The sequence below is a fragment of the Esox lucius genome, chromosome 4, assembly GCF_011004845.1.
Source record: "Esox lucius isolate fEsoLuc1 chromosome 4, fEsoLuc1.pri, whole genome shotgun sequence".
Taxonomy (NCBI): Eukaryota; Metazoa; Chordata; class Actinopteri; order Esociformes; family Esocidae; genus Esox; species Esox lucius.
Genome location: NC_047572.1, coordinates 33,859,662 through 33,881,596, shown reverse-complemented (window position 1 = coordinate 33,881,596; position 21,935 = coordinate 33,859,662). Strand labels below are relative to the sequence as shown.

The following is a 21,935-nucleotide window of genomic DNA, read 5'->3' as shown; positions in this document are numbered from 1 at the left end:
ATCCACTATACCCACTACTCCCACTACACCCATTACACCGACTACACCCTCTATACCCATTACACCACTACACCCACTAAACCCACTACACCAATTACACCCACTATACCATTACATCCACTATACCCACTAAACCCACTACACCCATTACACCGACTACACCCTCTATACCCATTACACCACTACACCCACTAAACCCACTATACCATTACACCCACTACACCCACTACACCCACTATACCATTACACCCACTAAAACAGCTGCACCCACTACACCCATTACACCCACTACACCCATTACGCCACTACACCCACCACACCCACAGTATCCTCCAAAACGATTGGCACCCTTGATGAAGATCAGCAGAAAGAGAGTGTGCTAAGTGTATAAAAACACTGAACCTTTTTTATGCTTTTTACTGTGATCGGAAAACACACTGGAAGGGATTTGAGACCTTTCCTCAACAGTATTTCCAGATCCCTGAGATCCTTTGCTGTCACCTTGCCCTCAAAGGGGTTCAAATATGGTTCTTTGGTAAGATACCATGACAATCTAAAATGGATGAAAATGTTTACACATTAGTGTTGACCTACAGCAGGAAGTAGAGACTATGGTGACAGGTATGTAGAGTGACACGGATGATCAGATCCTGTCCCAGGGGGGATGTGTGGCCTGCAGGGTCATGTCAGGAGCTGAGCCAGCTACACTCTTAGGTCTACTCAGCAACTTTTTCAATGTATCTTTTTGTGTTGTGGATCTCGTGTGTGTGTTGTGTTTTAGCCATCTGTGTATAAACATGATAACCAGGTTTTACCAAGGATTCCGTAGCGGTTTTCCGACAGCTTTCCCATCCCGTTGTCTCTCGGCAGGGTGCCCCGCCTCTAACCACTTCCAGATGATCTGATTGGATCATAGTTGGAGACGCACCAATCACACATGACAGGAGAGGGCGGGTTGCTCTGCACTTCTGATAAAACGGACAGAGTAGGAAAACATTTCTAAGGGGACAGTCTATTAAAGAACGCATGAGGCCTTTTCCACCACAGCTGGTTTACACATTACCCAGGGGAGGGGGAGTAGGAGGGGAGTGGGGGGGGGGGTGGAGTAGGAGGGGGGTGGGGGGTGGGGTGGGTAGGAGGGGAGGTGGGGGGTGGGGGGGGTAGGAGGGGAGGTGGGTAGGAGGGAGTGTGTTTGACAGAGATCACAGAGAGTATTTGATTGCCACCCCCAATTCAAAAAAACCAGAACTCCCATCTTCCTTAACCCCTAGGCAGAAACATAACCCAAACACTAACGTTAACCTCAGTAACCACATGACCAAACCTAACCTAGCGCTAACACGTGAAGCAAACCATAATGCCTAAACATACATTCTAACGATGTATGCTTCCCCCTAAAACTAACCTCTATAGCGAGAATTGTATTTTTTTACTAGTGGAAACCGAAAATCCTTGTGGTGACCAATTTGTCAGGTTTTATTATCTTTGTGTCGGCTTCAGGTCCCCACATGAACACATTGGCCTGGATCTCTCTTACACACAAAACATTATGCTAAATACTAAAATAGGCTGTAAAAGCACTATGTGACCATAATGTTTTAATGGATTATACTGTTCACTTCCTCCCACTGAGAGTAGACAAGAATAGAAAAGAGTCACTTCAGACCAGAAGATATAATAATATAATCACCTCCTTCCCATTCTCGCCATGCTGGAGAGACAGAGGTAGTGGGGAGGGGGAGAGAGAAGGAGAGTGATAGAGAGAAGGGAAAGGATAGAGAAGAGTAATAAAATGGGGTAGAGAGAGTGATAGAGAGGGGTGAGTGGGAGGAGTGGTATGAGTGAAATCAGATTTAGAATCACACAACATCATATTGCACATTCATGTCAGGACAGGTCAATGTTTGTACAGGTCTATGTCAGGACAGGTCAATGTTTGTACAGGTCTATGTCAGGACAGGTCTATATTTGTACAGGTCTATGTCAGGACAGGTCTATATTTGCACAGGTCTATGTTTGGACTGCTCTGTGTTAGGACAGGTCTATGTAAGGACAGGTCTTTGTTATTGTACAGTACAGTCTATATTATTGTACAGTGTTTGTTTGGACAGGTCTATGTTCTGACAGGTCTATGTTAGGACAGGTCTGTGTTAGAACAGGTCTGTGTTTAAAAAAAAAACATTTTGTCAAAGAAATATGTTCAGTCTGGTCTAGAGCTGCTTCAATATGTTACAGAGCTGGGTGTTAAAGTCTGCTGCCTCAGTATGTTACAGAGCTGGGTGTTAAAGTGTGCTGCCTCAGTATGTTACAGAGCTGGGTGTTAAAGTGTGCTGCCTCAGTATGTTACAGAGCTGGGTGTTAAAGTGTGCTGCCTCAGTATCTTACAGAGCTGGGTGTTGAACCACGCCTGAGGAATACCTGGCCTGGTGACTTCTGGCTCACCCAGTCCAAAGTTCTTCTGGTTGTGTTGCAGATGTAGCTTCTGGTTGATGATTCCTGTTGTCCCTGCCCACTGCCCACCTGGTCGTCCCTGGTCATTCCTGGTCATCCCAGGTCACCTGGTCATCCCTGGTCATCCCTGGTCACCTGGTCATCCCTGGTCATCCCAGGTCACCTGGTCATCCCTGGTCATCCCTGGTCATCCCTGGTCACCTGGTCATCCCTTGTCACCTGGTCATCCCTGGTCATCCCTTGTCACCTGGTCATCCCTGGTCATCCCTGGTCACCTGGTCATCCCTGGTCATCCCTGGTCACCTGGTCATCCCTGGTCATCCCAGGTCACCTGGTCATCCCTGGTCATCCCTGGTCACCTGGTCATCCCTGGTCATCCTAGGTCGTTTCTGGTCATCCGTCAGTGTCTGGCTTCTATCTCAGTTCCGACACTACTTGGATTATACTTCAGGTTAATGTCACTTCAGGTTAATGAAATGGAACTTTTTAAATTAGAAGTCCAAGCAACGACACGTTTTCAATGCATCCATTCAATAGTTAAAATCAAAGTAATTTTGATATGTTACCATGGCAGCATTGAGCACAGGCCGAATCAACACGCTTAGGATGGGTGATATTAACAGAACCTAGGTTATTCTCATATTACCTATTCCTGGTTCTGTTAATATCACACATCATTGGTTATTCTCATATTACCTATTCCTGGTTCTGTTAATATCACACATCATTGGTTATTCTCATATTACCTATTCCTGGTTCTGTTAATATCACACATTATAGGTTATTCTCATATTACCCATTCCTGGTTCTGTTAATATCACACATTATAGGTTATAATCATATTACCTATTCCTGGTTCTGTTAATATCACACATTATAGGTTATTCTCATATTACCTTTTCCTGGTTCTGTTAATATCACACATTATAGGTTATTCTCATATTACCTATTCCAGGTTCTGTTAACACTTCAAAGACTTTTTCCATTTCCCAACATGTAGATATATGAACAAATATACAGCTCCAGAAAAAATTCCTTTCCAAAAAAGTTGAAAAGGAAAGTTTTGAGTGAGGAACAGAAGCGTTCAATTTGCTGTGGTCTCTAACTTTTAAACCTTACGTTCCTCGCTCAAAACCTTCCTTTTTGACTTTTTTGAAAAGGAAAGAAAAAGATGCAGTGGTCTCTTAATATTTTCTGGAGCTGTGTGTACGTGTTATCTACATTAAATTAGATTCACATCGCTGAAAATCATTGCAAATTATTGTATACGGTAGGACAACCTCTAACAACTCTTTCACCCCTATGCTCACAACTTTCTGATAGAAATGTTTCCAACTAGATTTCACACATCTGCAGATCTCATCCAAAGCTGCTTCAGGAATTTCCTTTCTAGTTATTGGAAAACATTTCACTCCCCCTCCCTTAGAAGTTCTTTTGTGAAGCCCCAGCCATTAATAAACGTGTAAGATACATTATCTGAAGTTAACCAGACAGATGTAACATCTGCTCCGTGTAGCACAGCAGGCAGGCTTCTCATCATTAATCAGTTTGACTATATGTATGTTTGCTTGACACCTGCACTTCACAGTTTACTGTCTGTCTTGTTTCGCAGCAGTCTTGTTTCGTGGTGCAGTTGTTTTTTGGTTTATTTAATATGAAGAAAAGTAATATACTCGCTGTCGTTTTGGTAATTTCCTTTTGCCTTCTTTTATGCACTTGCCACCCTCACACATCATGGATTTACCCTGTGACTTTAACCGGCTTCTAGAAGTCAGAATTCAATGTACTACAAGGTTTTCCTCTGTGATGCGCACAAACCTCTGGAAGCCATTTAAATATAGACGATGGCTGTGTATCAGTACAATTAATGATAATGAAAATGGGAACTGTGCTGGGTTTACCCCTCATCTGACAGACAGACCAACAGAGAGACAGACCAACAGAGAGACAGACTAACAGAGAGACAGATCAACAGAGAGAGACAGATCAACAGAGAGAGACGGATCAACAGAGAGACAGACTAACAGAGAGACAGATCAACAGAGAGAGACAGATCAACAGAGAGAGACGGATTAACAGAGAGACAGACTAACAGAGAGACAGACCCACAGAGAGACAGACTAACAGAGAGACAGACTAACAGAGAGAGACAGACCAACAGAGTGAGACAGACCAACAGAGAGAGACAGACCGACAGAGAGACAGACTTACAGAGAGAGACAGACTAACAGAGAGAGACAGACCGACAGACAGACCAACAGAGAGACAAACCAACCGAGAGAAAGACTAACAGAGAGACAGACCAACAGAGAAACAGACCAACAGAGAGACAGACCAAGAGAGAAACAGACTAACAGAGAGAGACAGACCAAGAGAGAAACAGACTAACAGAGAGAGACAGACCAAGAGAGAAACAGACTAACAGAGAGAGACAGACCAACAGAGTGAGACAGACCAACAGAGTGAGACAGACAGAGAGAGACAGACCTACAGAGAGACAGACTTACAGAGAGAAACAGACTAACAGATAGAGACAGACCGACAGACAGACCAACAGAGAGACAAACCAATAGAGAGACAGACTAACAGAGAGACAGACCAACAGAGAAACAGACCAACAGAGAGACAGACCAAGAGAGAGACAGACTAACAGAGAGAGACAGACCAACAGAGTGAGACAGACAGAGAGAGACAGACCGACAGAGAGACAGACTTACAGAGAGAAACAGACTAACAGAGAGAGACAGACCGTCAGACAGACCAACAGAGAGACAAACCAATAGAGAGACAGACTAACAGAGAGACAGACCAACAAAGAAACAGACCAACAGAGAGACAGACCAAGAGAGAGACAGACTAACAGAGAGAGACATACCAACAGAGTGAGACAGACAGAAAGACAGACTTACAGAGAGAGACAGACCGACAGAAAGACCAACAGAGAGACAAATCAATAGAGAGAAAGACTAACAGAGAGACAGACCGACAGAGAAACAGACCAACAGAGAAACAGACCAAGAGAGAGACAGACCAAGAGAGAGACAGACTAACAGAGAGAGACAGACCAACAGAGTGAGACAGACAAACAGAGTGAGACAGACAAAAAGAGAGAGACAGACAAACAGAATGAGACAGATAAACAGAGAGAGACAGACTTACAGAGAGAGACAGACTAACAGAGTGAGACAGACCGACAGACAGACCAACAGAGAGACAAACCAATAGAGAGACAGACTAACAAAGAGAGCGAGAAAGACTAACAGAGAGAGACAGATCCACAGAGAGAGAGAGAGAGACAGACCCAAAGAGAGAGAGAGAGTGGCAGGGTGCTGCAGACATTTTTGACTTTCTTTCAACTCCCTCTTTCTCTTCTCTGCCCCTCCCTCCTCCCCCTCCCTCCTGTAAGGTTCTTCAGAGACTGGGCAGGGTGCCTGCTGATAGGCCTGTAAACTCTGTGACAAGAAAAGTACCTCTAATGAATAGTGGCCATAGAAACCATCAAATCACAGCAAAGGACTGTGAACAAATGGATCCCTGAGAACATCAGACATGCTCCAGAGCACTGAGACACTTTCCTCCAATTATCACACACACACCCGCTAGAAAGCAGACACATGGCAGGCACACACACACAGACAGACACACACAGCTTCAGGGCTGTGTGTTTTGGTTAATAACGACTGCAATTCATTTTCAATGTAATGCGCTGATTAGGATTAACTTTGAAGTGAATAAGACGAGATGAACATGACATGTTTACAGTACCGTGTGTGTAAATGCATGTGTCCATTACTATGAAGGTCACCACAGGACTGAGTAACGGATGGAGGGTAATTATTATATAGTTCCCCCGTCAGATGGGTCTGACGTCATAGCGCCAAGCCCTTTGGAACGGGTCTGATGGGGCTTTTCCATGCATTCATTCTCTCCCCTGTGACTTGTCCGCCGGTTCGCGTGTGTGTTTTGCATGCTGTTCAAACCTATCTCTCTCTAACCTCTCCTCCTCTCCTGTCATCTCCCCCTCCCCTCAACTCTCTGTAGTTTTACTAGGCAACATGGATAGGTCAGCTTCTCTCTGCCAACAGCAGTTAAACTAACACAAATGTTTTTCTCAGAGGTAAGAGTTATGAACTTATAACAGCAGGTTTCTCAGAGGTAATAGATGTGAATTAGTAACATTAAGTTTCTCAGAGGTAAGTGATATGAACTAATAACAGCAAATATTTCAGAAGTAAGAGATGTGAATGAATAACAGCAAATGCCTCAGAGGTAAGAGATGTGGATGAATAACAGCAAATGCCTCAGATGTGAGAGATCTGAACTAATAACAGCAAGTTTGTCAGTTCAGTTGAGTATCTGTTGAGACAGTTCAGTCCAGTATCTATCGAGACAGTTCAGTCCAGTATCTATCAAGACAGTTCAGTCCAGTATCTATTGAGACAGTTCAGTCCAGTATTTATTGAGCTAGTTGAGTCTATCCAAGCTGATGTGCTCTCTACCTAATGATTATATTGTCATTTATGTCAAGGTTCCACACAGGGCTGTATAGACCTATTGAATAATATCAGTATTAGAGTGCAAAGTAAAACCACTTAGGCCACCATTATTCCAGGCATGCTGTTTTGGCTACACACAATGTAAGGACAATGTTTGCCTTCGTGAAGACTACATTTCCAGTAAACACTGCAGTTGGTTGTACGCTTGTATGTTGTGTGTTATGTGTGTTTGTGTGTGTGTGTGTGTGTGTGTGTGTTTCAAGGACATTCTCATGCTTCTTGTTAAAGCATGGTTACATGTTCTGCTGAGAAAGGTTCAATCTATCAGGCTAGCATCCTGCTAACCATGACCCAGCTTTTGACCCATTCACACCAATAATGATGTCTGGTGCCGGTGTTGTGAGGGGTTATAGTTCTTATAAGAACCGGTACATTCATAGACACAAGCAACTTGTCACCCTGATAGCCACTGTTGTGAAAGGAGGCCATAGGGGACTGTTCATTCTGGAAGTGGAATTCTCATTTGATTCAGTATCAGACCCTTGAATTAAGCTTGAAAAGCCTTAGTTATTGGTTACATGTCTTCCTGTCACCTTGTCTCTCTTCCTTCCTGTCACCTTGTCTCTCTTCCTTCCTGTCACCTTTTCTCTCTTCCTTCCTGTCACCTTGTCTCTCTTCCTTCCTGTCACCTTGTCTCTCTTCCTTCCTATCAACCTGTCTCTCTTCCTTCCTGTCACCTTGTCTCTCCTCCTTCCTGTCACCTTGTCTCTCCTCCTTCGTGTCACCTTGTCTCTCCTCCCTGTCACCTTGTCTATCATCCTTCCTGTCACCTTGTCAATCAATCAATCCTTTTTTCAGTAGCAGTTGTCACAAAGTACTTTTAAAGAAGCACCCAGCCTGAAACCCTAAGGAGTAAGCAACAACAGTGTTGAAGTATAGTGACTAAGAATCACTCCCTGAGAGGGGCCGAAATAAAGGAAGAAACCAAGAGAGGAAACATGCTCAAAAGTGTGACCAGCCCACTTCTGGCTTTGCCAGGTGGACATTTTACAAGTACAAGATTTAATAATTAGTAAATGCATTTGGGCTGTGTCCAGATTCTATAAAACCTAATCCAGGTCAGAAGCATGACCAGATAGACAAGGACAAGGACAACGGGGGGGGGGGGGCAGCTGGAATGGTCAGGTATTGTCTTGATCTGCAACACAACCAGGAGGACTTTGGATGCCAAGCATCAACCAAAGGGACCCCCACCAACCGAAACCACCCTGAACAAGGGCAGAGTATTACCAGCAGAATACACCCCAATTTCACAAGTGCACAACAGAGAGACAACAACAAGCCAGTGACTCCACCTCTTATTGACATTGGAGAGTGGCGATGAGAGCCCACCTGGCAAGACAACAAGGGTGGACAGTATCAAGCCTTTCTTTTCACCTTCCCACCCCTGGGCCAGACTACACATAATCATAAACCATGCTGAAGAGATTAGTCTTTAGTGGATACTTGAAAGTTTGCACTGAGTCTGCATTTCTAACCTTAATTGGCAGATCATTCCCCAGTAGTGGAGCTCTATGAGAGAAAGCCCTGCCTCCAGATGTTTGTTTAGAAATTCCTTGACTCTCCTTGTCTCTCTTCCTTTCTGTTACTTTGTCTCTCCCAGTTCCTGTCACCTTATGTATTGTCCTTCCCATTTCCTTGTCTCTCCTCCTTCCTGATACCTTGTCTCTCCTCCTTCCTGTTACCTTGTCTGTCCTCCTTCCTGTCACCTAGTCTGTTCTCCTTCCTGTTACCTTGTCTGTCCTCCTTCCTGTTCCCTTGTCTCTCCTCCTTCCTGTTACCTTGTCTGTCCTCCTTCCTGTTACCTTGTCTCTCCTCCTTCATTTCACTTGTCTCTTCATCCTCTAACTTTGTCTCTCCTCCTTCCTGTTACCTTCTTTCTCTTACTTTCAGTCACCTTTCAGTCTCTGCAGGTCTTAACTACATTTGGATGCAGAGGAAAGGGGATAAAGAACAAACAATCAATCAGTTTTGTAATCAGATTTGTTGTTGGTTGTAGTTTTACATGTTACATCTGGTGATGCAAGTAACTCCCTTGGACAGACCTCCATTAGGAATGGAGTGGATGTACCTGTGAGTAGCAAGACTTTATAACAGTGGCCACCCCTCCGAGCCTAGTTCCTCTTCAGGTTTCTTCCTATGTTCCTGCCTGTTTCCAAGCAACTGTGCTCCCACATCCGCACTGCTAGCTGTTTGGCTGGAAGGTATGGTAGTATTCCATGACAGCCTGTTGTGTTAGGAGAGAGTAACAGTTGCTAGGTGAGTTGTTGGGAGAGTAACGGTTGCTAGGTGAGTTGCGACATGACGTGCGTCTCACTGATATGGGTCAGAGGAGTTCTGGCAGGGATGAAGCAGGGATAATGCACAATGTTTTTAAAAGGATGACGGTATTACCTGTGGAATGCTGATGGTGTTCTGTGTGGAATAATGAGAAGTTTTCTAAATGTTTAAGGATCGAGGGGGGAATTCCATCTGGGAAGACACTGACAGTTCTGGGAGTCATAACAATATTTTGTAGCAAGGAGAATAAAAGAGTGAGGAGAGAGATGAGGAGTGAGGAGAGGGAAGAGGAGGGAGGAGAGGGAAGAGAGGGTGATGGATGAGTGTTCTAAGGGATGACAGTGATTCCTCAGCCTCAAGAGGAATGACAGCTTGCTAGCTAGCTTATGGTTGTGTTGTTCAAGCCTTCCTGTGAGTGAAAAATGACAGCTAGCTAGATCCGATAATATCTCATCACCGTGGAAATGGGAAGAGCTAATAGTCATCACCGTGGAAATGGGTGATTTACTATAAATCCCCTGGTCTGAGGCCACGCCTTGAAGGTCCACACTGCAGTCTGAAGCAGTCATCCGAGACCACGCCCTGAAGATTTACATTGTTCCATTCCTCCCAGAGGTGGTTCTATTCTCTGGATCCCACAGATACATCTAGTGGATCGTCTTGCTATTTTTTATTTTGAGGATATATTTGCATCACTTAATAATTTTTGTAACCTGGATCTATGTGATGTTTGGGGGATACAACATATTTATAATTACTTTCCAAGGTGTTACGCTGCTATATTATTGTGCTGGGGGACATGAGGGTTGTACTACTAACTTTTCTCAGTTTCCTCCAATTTTAAATTTTAGAAGGAGATGAGGTCCTGGTCCACACCTGCGGATTACCTGGTTTGGGGGGACCGTTGCTGTTCCTGTCCTTGTCCACCTGGTCATACTTCTGACCTAGTCTAAAATCAAATATACTCTGGATTTAGCCCAGAGAAATTTATTTATTATTCCAATTGGACTCTTAATATCTCACCCGGCACAGCCAGAAGAGGACTGGTCACCCCTCTGAGCCTGGGTCCTCTCTAGGTTTCTTCCTAAAATTTGACCTTCTTAGGGAGTTTTTCCGAGCCACTGAAATTCAACACTACTGTTGTTTGCTCCTTGGGGTTTAAGGCCAGGTGTCTCTGTAAAGCACTTTGTGACAACTGATGTCGTAAAAAGGGCTTTATAAATACATTTTATTGATTGATTGATCATTACCAGGGGGCTGTATGTAAAGTCTCTGCAGCCATTCCTCCAAAATGACCCTGTAATCATGTTAAATGTTAACAATTAGGTGGGGTCACATTGTAGCGACTGTAGGTGTTCATCTTCGCTCCGATTGCTAATTCACCTTACGCTATGCTTCCGCTGTGTTTTGTTGAACACCCACGGCTAGTGCTTTAGTGATTGGCCTTTCTGACCAGCTAGACGCTACTCGCAACCTCTGAGCCAATCAGAAAACAGGATGAGAAACTGGTGGTAATGAGTCAACAAATGAGTGGGTATTTCTTCTGTGTGTGAAAAAGTATCTTCTACATTTGTTTATCCCGTCTGTCTGATTAGATGTTTATCTAACTGTATGTCTGTTTTATAAAAGTACTGTTCTATAGAAGTAATGTATATTAATGTTCTACCAGTTCATCTTAGTCATTAGGAACTCATAATGAGTCATTCATGACTTCCTGATTCACTGGGATAGAAATATGAGGTGACACAAATGCTAAACTCCCTTGTAAAATGAGGCAAACTGTTTCTGACCTTCATTCATTAGGAAATGGTAAAATAGTGTGAAAATACCCATCTCCACTATTAGGGCAGTAATGAAAATGTTTAAGTCAATCAAAGCTGTGATAAACTTGTCTGGAAGAGGTGCCAAGTTGCCCAACCATGCACAGTGAGGAGGATAAAGATACAGTTAATAGATGTTTTAGTTTTGAATCTAGCTTGACTATTCTTTACATTTTCAGTAAAAAATACAATCAAAATTGGCTTGGGTCCTCCTGTGATGGTCTGCTGCATATCTTACAGTGGGGCAAAAAATATTTAGTCAGCCACCAATTGTGCAAGTTCTCCCACTTAAAAAGATGAGAGAGGCCTGTAATTTTCATCATAGGTACACTTCAACTATGAGAGACGAAATGAGAAAAATAAATCCAGAAAATCACATTGTAGGATTTTTTATGAATTAATTGGTAAATTCCTCAGTAAAATAAGTATTTGGTCACCTACAAACAAGCAAGATTTCTGGCTCTCACAGACCTGTAACCTCTTCTTTAAGAGGCTCCTCTGTCCTCCACTTGTTACCTGTATAAATGGCACCTGTTTGAACTTGTTATCAATATAAAAGACACCTGTCCACAACCTCAAACTGTCACACTCCAAACTCCACTATGGCCAAGATCAAAGAGCTGTCAAAGGACACCAGATACAAAACTGTAGACCTGCACCAGGCTGGGAAGACTGAATCTGCAATAGGTAAGCAGCTTGGTGTGAAGAAATCATCTGTGGGAGAAATTATAAGAAAATGGAAGACATACAAGACCACTGATAATCTCCCTCGATCCGGGGCTCCACGAAAGATCTCACCCCGTGGGGTCAAAATGATCACAAGAACAGTGAGCAAAAATCCCAGAACCACACAGGGGTCCTAGTGAATGACCTGCAGAGAGCTGGGACCAAAGTAACAAAGGCTACCATCAGTAACACATTACGCCGCCAGGGGCTCAAATCCTGCAGTGCCAGACGTGTCCCCCTGCTTAAACCAGTACATGTCCAGGCCCTGTCCAGGCTCTGAGGTTTGCTAGAGAGCATTTGGATGGTCCAGAAGAGGATTGGGAGAATGTCATATGGTCAGATGAAACCAAGATAGCACTTTTTGGTAAAAACCCAACTCGTCGTGTTTGGAGGAGAAAGAATGCTGAGTTGCATCCAAAGACCACCATACCTACTGTGAACCATGGGGGTGGAAACATCATGCTTTGGGGCTGTTTTTCTGCAAAAAGACCAGGATGACTGATCCGTGTAAAGGAAAGAATTAATGGGGCCATGTATTGTGAGATTTTGAGTGAAAACCTCCTTCCATCAGCAAGGGCATTGAAGATGAAACGTGGCTGGGTCTTTCAGCATGACAATGATCCCAAACACACTGCCCGGGCAACAAAGGAGTGGCTTCGTAAGAAGTATTTCAAGGTCCTGGAGTGGCCTAGCCAGTCACCAGATCTCAGCGACAGCCCCAAAACATCACTGCTCTAGAGGAGATCTGCATGGAGGAATGGGCCAAAATTCCAGCAACAGTGTATGAAAACCTTGTGAAGACTTACAGAAAACATTTGACCTCTGTCATTGCCAACAAAGGTTATATAACAAAGTATTGAGATTAACTTTTGTTATTGACCAAATACTTATTTTCCACCATAATTAACCAATAAATTCATAAGAAATCCTACAATGTGATTTTCTGAAAAAGAAAATCAGATTTTGTCTCTCATAGTTGAAATGTACCTATGATGAAAATTACAGGCCTCTCTCATCTTGCACAATTGGTGGCTGACTAAATACATTTTTGCCCCACTGTATGTTGTTACACCCTACAGCTCCGGAAAAAATTAAGAGACCACTGCACCTTTTTCTTTCCAAAAAAGTCGAAAAGGAAGGTTTTGAGTGAGGAACAGAAGGGTTAAAATTAAGAGACCACTGCAAATTGAATGCTTCTGTTCCTCACTCAAAACTTTCCTTTTCAACTTTTTTGGAAAGGAAAGAAAAAGGTGCAGTGGTCTCTTAATTTTTTCCGGAGCTGTATCTTTCCTATGCATTTGGCTTCTATAAATAAACACCTACAGATCTCTCCATACCACTTCTATACCTCCACACACCTCAATACACCTCAATACACCTCCACACACCTCAATACACCTCCGTACACCTCCATTTACCTCCATACACCTCCATTCACCTCCACACACCTCCACACACCATAAAACCTCCACACACCTCCACACACCTCCATATACCTCCATATATCTCCACACACCTCCATACACCTCCGTGTACCTCCATACACTCTATATAACTCCAGACCCCTCCATACATCTCCACACACCTCCACACACCTCAATACCCCTCCATACACCTCAATACACCTCCATATACCTCCACACACTTCCATACACCTCCACACACCTCCACACACCTCCACACACCTCAATACCCCTCCATACACCTCAATACACCTCCATATACCTCCACACACTTCCATACACCTCCACACACCTCCACACACCTCCATACACCTCCACACACCTCCACACACCTCCATACAACTCCACACCGCCTTAAACCTCCACACACCTCCATGCACCTCCAGACACCTCCATATACCTCCATACACCTCCATAAACCTCCACACACCTCCACACCACCATGCACCTCCACACCTCCATGCACATCCATATACCTCAAAACACCTCCACACCACCATGCACCTCCACACCTCCATAAACCTCCATACACCTCAAAACACCTCCACACACCTCAATACACCTCCATACACCTCCATTTACCTCCATACACCTCCATTCACCTCCACACACCTCCACACACCATAAAACCTCCACACACCTCCACACACCTCCACACACCTCCATATACCTCCATATATCTCCACACACCTCCATACACCTCCGTGTACCTCCATACACTCTATATAACTCCAGACCCCTCCATACATCTCCACACACCTCCACACACCTCAATACCCCTCCATACACCTCAATACACCTCCATATACCTCCACACACTTCCATACACCTCCACACACCTCCACACACCTCCACACACCTCAATACCCCTCCATACACCTCAATACCCCTCCATACACCTCAATAAACCTCCATACACCTCAAAACACCTCCACACACCTCAATACACCTCCATACACCTCCATTTACCTCCATACACCTCCATAAAACCTCCACACACCTCCACACACCATAAAACCTCCACACACCTCCACACACCTCCATATACCTCCATATATCTCCACACACCTCCATACACCTCCGTGTACCTCCATACACTCTATATAACTCCAGACCCCTCCATACATCTCCACACACCTCCACACACCTCAATACCCCTCCATACACCTCAATACACCTCCATACACCTCCATACACTTCCATACACCTCCATTTACCTCCACACACCTCCATACACCTCCACACACCTCCACACACCTCCATACACCTCCATACATCTCCACACACCTCCACACACCTCCACACACCTCCATACACTTCCATACACCTCCACACACCTCCACACACCTCCATACACCTCCATACACCTCCATACACCTCCACACACGTCCGTATACCTCCGTACACCTCCATACACCTCCACACGACATAAAACCTCCACATACCTCCATATACCTCCATACCTCCATACACCTCCACACACCTCCACACACCTCCACACACCTCCACACACCTCCACACACCTCCATACACCTCCACACACCTCCACACACCTCCATACCTCTCCATACACCTCCACACATCTCAAAACACCTCCACACACCTCCACACACCTCCACACACCTCCACACACCTCCATACATCTCCATACACCTCCACACACCTCCACTCACCTCCATACACCTCCACACTGCCTTAAACCTCCATACACCTCCATGCACCTCCAGACACCTCCATACACCTCCACACACCTCCATACATCTCCATACACCTCCACACACCTCAAAACACCTCCAGACACCTCCACACACCTCCACACACCTCCATACATCTCCATACACCTCCACACACCTCCACACACCTCCATACACCTCCACACTGCCTTAAACCTCCATACACCTCCATGCACCTCCAGACACCTCCATATACCTCCATACACCTCCATACACCTCCACACACCTCCACACCACCATGCACCTCCACACCTCCATGCACCTCCATATACTTCAAAACACCTCCACACCACCATGCACCTCCACACCTCCCTAAACCTCCATACACCTCAAAACACCTCCAGACCCCTCCATATAACTCCACACACCTCCATGCACCTCCACACACCTCCAGACCCTTCAGACCCCTCTATATCTCCACACACCTCCACACACCTCCACACACTGCTATATACCTCCATATACCTCTATGCACCTCCAAACACATCCACACACCTCCATATACCTCCACACACCTCCACACCTCCATGCATCTCTACACCTCCAAGCACCTTCACACACCTCCACACACCTCCACACACCTCCATATACCTCCACACACCTCCATGCACCTCCACACACCTCCAGACCCTTCAAACCCCTCTATATCTCCACACACCTCCACACCTCCATGCACCTCTACACCTCCATGCACCTTCACACACCTCCATACACCTCCACACACCTCCATACTCCTCCACACCCCCATAAACCTCCATACACCTCCACACACCTCAAAACACCTCCAGACCCTTCCAGACACATCCAGATATCTCCAGACTCCTCCAGAAACCTTCATACACGTCCAGACCCCCTCCTGTCATCTACAGAGTCTTTGATCTACATCCCCTAAAAAATCAGCCCATCTTATCCTTTTATTATAACAGACACATTCTTTCCTCATGAGAGTAATGTTGACACACAAACACGCACACACACACAAACACACACACACACAAACACACACACTCACAAACACACACACACACACATACACGTACAAACACACACAGACCCACAGACAAGCACACAGACACAAACAAACACAGTATGTTGATGTTTTGTTCCCAATCAATCCCTGATGGAGTTATTGGGTCATTCTCTGGAAGGGGTCTCAGTTGAACCAGCCAGCAGCAGGTGCTGATGCAACATCATCTCCCTGTCTCACATCGATGTTCGACGTTTGTCCATTGGGAGCGTGGTGTCCTGTTGAATACCCAGCCTGGCAACTCCTGGCTGCCCCAACTGGAAGCCAGTGGAGGGTATGAAGAAGTAGGGTGACATGGGAACTTGGGAACACCAGGTGACCCACAGCATTCTGGATAAGTGGCAGGGTTTTGGTGGAGCCCCACCTACAGTAAGTTGCAGTAATTCGAATGTGAAATGACCAGTGCCTGGATTAGTACCTGCGGTGCTTTCTGTGTGAGGTGAGGTTGTAGGTCATCCTCTGTGTTCAGGGCCCAGTACACATCTTGCCACCACAGAGCGAGGGCGTGCCAGCCTAGGAGGTTAAGGACCTTGGAGCCCACTGGGAGAATACACATAGCGTCCTTGGTCTTCACTTGGATTCTCCTCTTCATCTCATCCCACAGTTTTTCAAAAGGATTTAGGTCAGGGTGCTGTGATGGTCATTGCAAAAAGCTATATTTTGTGGTCAGTGACCCATTTTTGTGTGGATCTAGATTAATGCTTTGGATGGTTGTCCTGCTGAAAGGTCCAAGTGACGGGTATCCTAAAAACCTTCCTGACATCTCTGAAACATATCCATCACCATCCTCCATAGTAGGGAGACATTTTCTTCTGTTTGAAAATCCCTCTTCTTACTCCAAAACCTCCTCTGCTGTTTGGGGTCTCTATTTCAGTCTCATCTGATCATAGACTCTAGGTCCAATTAAAGTTCCTGTAACAAACTCTATGCACTGATATTTACATCTTGAGGAGAGCAGAGACATTCTTTGGACCTGAAATCTATTACCTTGTTAACATTTAGTCTAATTGTAGTTTTGGAGACTTGATGGCCCCAAAATGTAACCACAACACCTGCAATTCTTTTGTGGAGTTTGCCCAAACTATTATTTGTGTAAGACCATTAAAAACATAATTCAAAAATGTTGAGTCTTTGGTTTGGGTCTGAGAAGTGCTTTAAAGAATTTGGTCCGAAGCTTTGTCGTCACTCCCATCCACAAAGCCCTTGCATACCACCAATGTATTTAAATGTGATACTACTAAATTTACATACATTTATATACATAGATGTTTCAGCCACCTGGACATATGTACAATATTGACCTTATCAGCTGAGACCAGGTTCACTAAGTGAGTGTGCGTTTCTCTTGGTGTCTCTGCGTGTGTATATTTGCAAGTATGCATGCGTGTGTGTTTGTGTGTGTTTGTGTGTGTGTGTGTGTGTGTGTGTTTGTGTGTGTGTGTGTGTGTGTGTGTACAATCACAACTGAGAACCCTTGCAGCTGATTACCAGATGGAACAAAGCAAGAAACAAGTAATTCATCTTCTGTTTTTTTCAGAGATTATGAACTTTAATCACGTCAAAGTTATTTTTCATTACTTTTATCACATGGAAACATGGCTGAAGGTCTCTATAGTTAATTAGATGCATTACTCCCACATTCAAAATCACAATCTAACAATGTCTGATAGTTAAACATCACGACTGACTGAGACAATGTTGTGGCATAGAATCAGAGCAACACGGTTCTTCTACATGGTTCTTCTTTAAATAACCTACATGTTTCATCAGACAAACAAGGCCTGTTTTCCATATGCCGACCTGCACACTAGATTCCCTGCAACTGGCTCTAGTCAAAGGAGTGAACTACGTAGGGAATGGGGTGTGTTTCGGGCCAGGGGCTGGGTCGGTCATGGTCCCTTCCCTTTTTTCCATAGTTTGTGTTTTGGCTTCATTCTCTGAAAGGAAAAGATTGAGATGTCAGAGATTTTCTGCTGTGATCTGGAAACCGTCCAGAGGGAGCAGGTGTTTTGAAAGAGAGAGAGAGAGTGAGAGACATAAATCTGTTTTGAAAGAGAGAGAGAGAGAGACAGAAATCTGTTTTGAGAGAGAGAGAGAGAGAGAGACAGAAATCTGTTTTGAGAAAGAGAGAGAGAGACAGAAATCTGTTTTGAGAGAGAGAGAGACACTTCATGCGTGTCATCAGCTCAACCATCACCACACCATAATCCTGATGCAAGTAGAACACAGCTTGATCTACAAAAGGTAGATACAGACCACAGCTAGATCTACAACAGGTAGATAGAGACCACAGCTAGATCTACAAAACATAGATACAGAACACAGCTAGATCTAAAACAGGTAGATACAGACCACAGCTTGATCTACAACAGGTAGATACAGACCATAGCTAGATCTACAACAAGTAGATTCAGAACACAGCTAGATCTATAGCACGTAGATATACAGACCAAAGCTAAATCTGAAACAGGTAGATACTGTGGGGAGAACAAGTAGTTGATACACTGCCGATTTTGCACGTTTTCCTACTTACAAAGCATGTAGAGGTCTGTAATTTTTTTCATAGGTACACGGAATCTAAAACAAAAATCCAGAAAATCACATTGTATGATTTTTAAGTAATTAATTTGCATTTTATTGCATGACATAACTATTTGATCACCTACCAACCAGTAAGAATTCAGCTCTCACAGACCTGTTAGTTTTTCTTTAAGAAGCCCTCCTGTTCTCCACTCATTACCTGTATTAACTGCACCTGTTTGAACTCGTTACCTGTATAAAAGACACCTGTCCACACATTCAATAAAACAGACACCAACCTCTCCACAATGGCCAAGACCAGAGAGCTGGGTAAGGACATCAAGGATAAAATTGTAGACCTGCACAAGGCTGGGATGGGCTACAGGACAATAGGCAAGCAGCTTGGTGAGAAGGCAACAACTGTTGGCGCAATTAGAAAATGGAAGAAGTTCAAGATGACGGTCAATCTCCCTCGGTCTGGGGCTCCATGCAAGATCTCACCTCGTGGGGCATCAATGATCATGAGGAAGGTGAGGGATCAGCCCAGAACTACATGGCAGGACCTGGTCAATGACCTGAAGATAGCTGGGACCACAATCTCAAAGAAAACCATTAGTAACACATTACGCTATCATGGATTAAAATCCTGCAGCGCACGCAAGGTACCCCTGCTCAAGCCAGCACATGTCCAGGCCCGTCTGAAGTTTGACAATGACCATCTGGATGATCCAGAGGAGGAATGGGAGAAGGTCATGTGGTCTGATGAGACAAAAATAGAGCTTTTTGGTCAAAACTCCACTCGCCGTATTTGGAGGAAGAAGAAGGATGAGTACAACCCCAAGAACACAATCCCAACCGTGAAGCATGGAGGTGGAAACATCATTCTTTGGGGATGCTTTTCTGCAAAGGGGACAGGACGACTGCACCGTATTGAGGGGAGATGGATGGGGCCATGTATCACGAGATCTTGGCCAACAACCTCTTTCCCTCAGTAAGAGCATTGAAGATGGGTCGTGGTTGGGTCTTCCAGCATGACAACGACCCGAAACACACAGCCAGGGCAACTAAGGAGTGGCTCCGTAAGAAGCATCTCAAGGTCCTGGAGTGACCTAGTCAGTCTCCAGACCTGAACTCAATAGAAAATCTTTGGAGGGAGCTGAAAGTCTGTATTGCCCAGCGACAGCCCCGAAACCTGAAGGATCTGGAGAAGGTCTGTATGGAGGTGTGGGCCAAAATCCCTGCTGCAGTGTTTGCAAACCTGGTCAAAAACTACAGAAAACGTATGATCTCTGTAATAGCAAACAAAGGATTCTGTTCCAAATATTAAGTTCTGCTTTTCTGATGTATCAAATACTTATGTCATGCAATGGAATGCAAATTAATTATCTAAAAATCCTACAATGTAATTTTCTGGATTTTTGTTTTAGATTCCGTCACTCACAGTTGATAAAAATTACAGACTTCTACATGCTTTGTAAGTAGGAAAACCTGCAAATCGGCAGTGTATCAAATACTTGTTCTCCTCACTGTATACATACAGCAAATAGTTCTTCAACAGGTATACAGTGAGGAAAATAATATGGGCTACAACAGCAGAAGACCCCACCGGGTACCACTCATCTCCACTACAAATAGGAAAAAGAGGCTACAATTTGCACGAGCTCACCAAAATTGGACAGTTGAAGACTGGAAGAATGTTGCCTGGTCTGATGAGTCTCAATTTCTGTTGAGACATTCAGATGAGAGTCAGAATTTGGCATAAACAGAACGAGAACATGGATCCATCATGCCTTGTTACCACTGTGCAGGCTGGTGGTGGTGGTGTAATGGTGTGGGGGATGTTTTCTTGGCACACTTTAGGGCCCTTAGTGCCAATTGGGCATCGTTTAAATGCCATGGCCTACCTGAGCATTGTTTCTGACCATGTCCATCCCTTTATGACCACCATGTACCCATCCTCTGATGGCTACTTCCAGCAGGATAATGCACCATGTCACGAAGCTCAAATCATTTCAAATTGGTTTCTTGAACATGACAATGAGTTCACTGTACTGAAATGGCCCCCACAGTCACCAGATCTCAACCCAATAGAGCATCTTTGGGATGTGGTGGAACGGGAGCTTCGTGCCCTGGATGTGCATCCCACAAATCTCCATCAACTGCAAGATGCTATCCTATCAATATGGGCCAACATTTCTAAAGAATGCTTTCAGCACCTTGTTGAATCAATGCCACGTAGAATTAAGGCAGTTCTGAAGGCGAAAGGGGTTCAAACACAGTATTTGTGTAGGTATATATATATTTGTGTGGGTATATATATATATTTGTATAGGTATATAAACCAAACAACAGCCCGAAAGTAAAGACATACCACAGATTGATACATCTACACAGCCAGATCACAGATCTATAACTGAAAACCTGCAGGCATCTCTATCAGTCTTCTCTCACTCTCTTTCTTTCATTCTTTTCTCTCTCCCTGTCTTCTCATTCTCCTGTTCTTCTCTCTCTTTCGTCAACATCTGGTTCCAGGGAAAAGGCTGACAACAGTCATGAAATCACTAGCAAGAGAGAGGGAGAGTGGGAGAGAGGGAGTGAAAAAGACATTGAACGAGAGGGGGAGAGAGGGCAAAGTTATGGAGAGAAAATACGTGGGGGTTAGGCAGGGAGGAACAAGTACAAGGTGTTTTTAATTAGCCTTCTATAGTTAACCCTGATCTGTTTCTTGGTTCCTGTGTTCCAGTGTCTGGCCTAATAGAACAACTAACAGTAAATTCACACCACTGGCTACAAAAGGGCTAGATAATGAATGTTAACACCTCTAACAGTTCTGGACATCATCACCTAGAGGCTGTGTTTGACCAACATCCCTAAACCATCTGCCTACATCCAGCCAACATAAAGCCAACACAATGACTTGACGACAGAGCCAGCAAAATGTCTCAGTGACAGAGAACAAACACAATGTCTCAATGACAGATGTCCAACACTTGACAACAGAGCCAACACTATGCCTGGCTGAAAAAGAGCCAACACTATGCCTGGCTGAAAAAGAGCCAACACTATGCCTGGCTGAAAAAGAGCCAACACCATACTTGGCTGAAAAAGAGCCAACACCATGCTTGGCTGAAAAAGAGCCAACACCATGCTTGGCTGAAAAAGAGCCAACATCATGCTTGGCTGAAAAAGAGCCAACATCATGCTTGGCTGAAAAAGAGCCAACACCATGCTTGGCTGAAAAAGAGCCAACATCATGCTTGGCTGAAAAAGAACCAATACCATGCCTCGCTGACAACGAAGCAATCCCATGCCTCACTGAAAAAGAGCCAACACCATGCCTCACTGAAAAAGAGCCAAGA

At 44.5% G+C, this 21,935-nt stretch overlaps 1 protein-coding gene across 1 annotated transcript in view; it reads right to left on the bottom strand.

Annotated features, from left to right (window-relative positions):
• Positions 1-16,648, bottom strand: part of LOC114839119 (extensin-like) — a 33,683-nt gene extending 17,035 nt beyond the window's left edge. Inside the window, exon 1 of the mRNA XM_034291747.1 lies at positions 16,475-16,648. Within this exon, the coding sequence (XP_034147638.1) occupies positions 16,475-16,648 (174 nt within the window). The remainder of the gene's footprint in view (positions 1-16,474) is intronic.
• Positions 16,649-21,935: the final 5,287 nt, after the last annotated feature.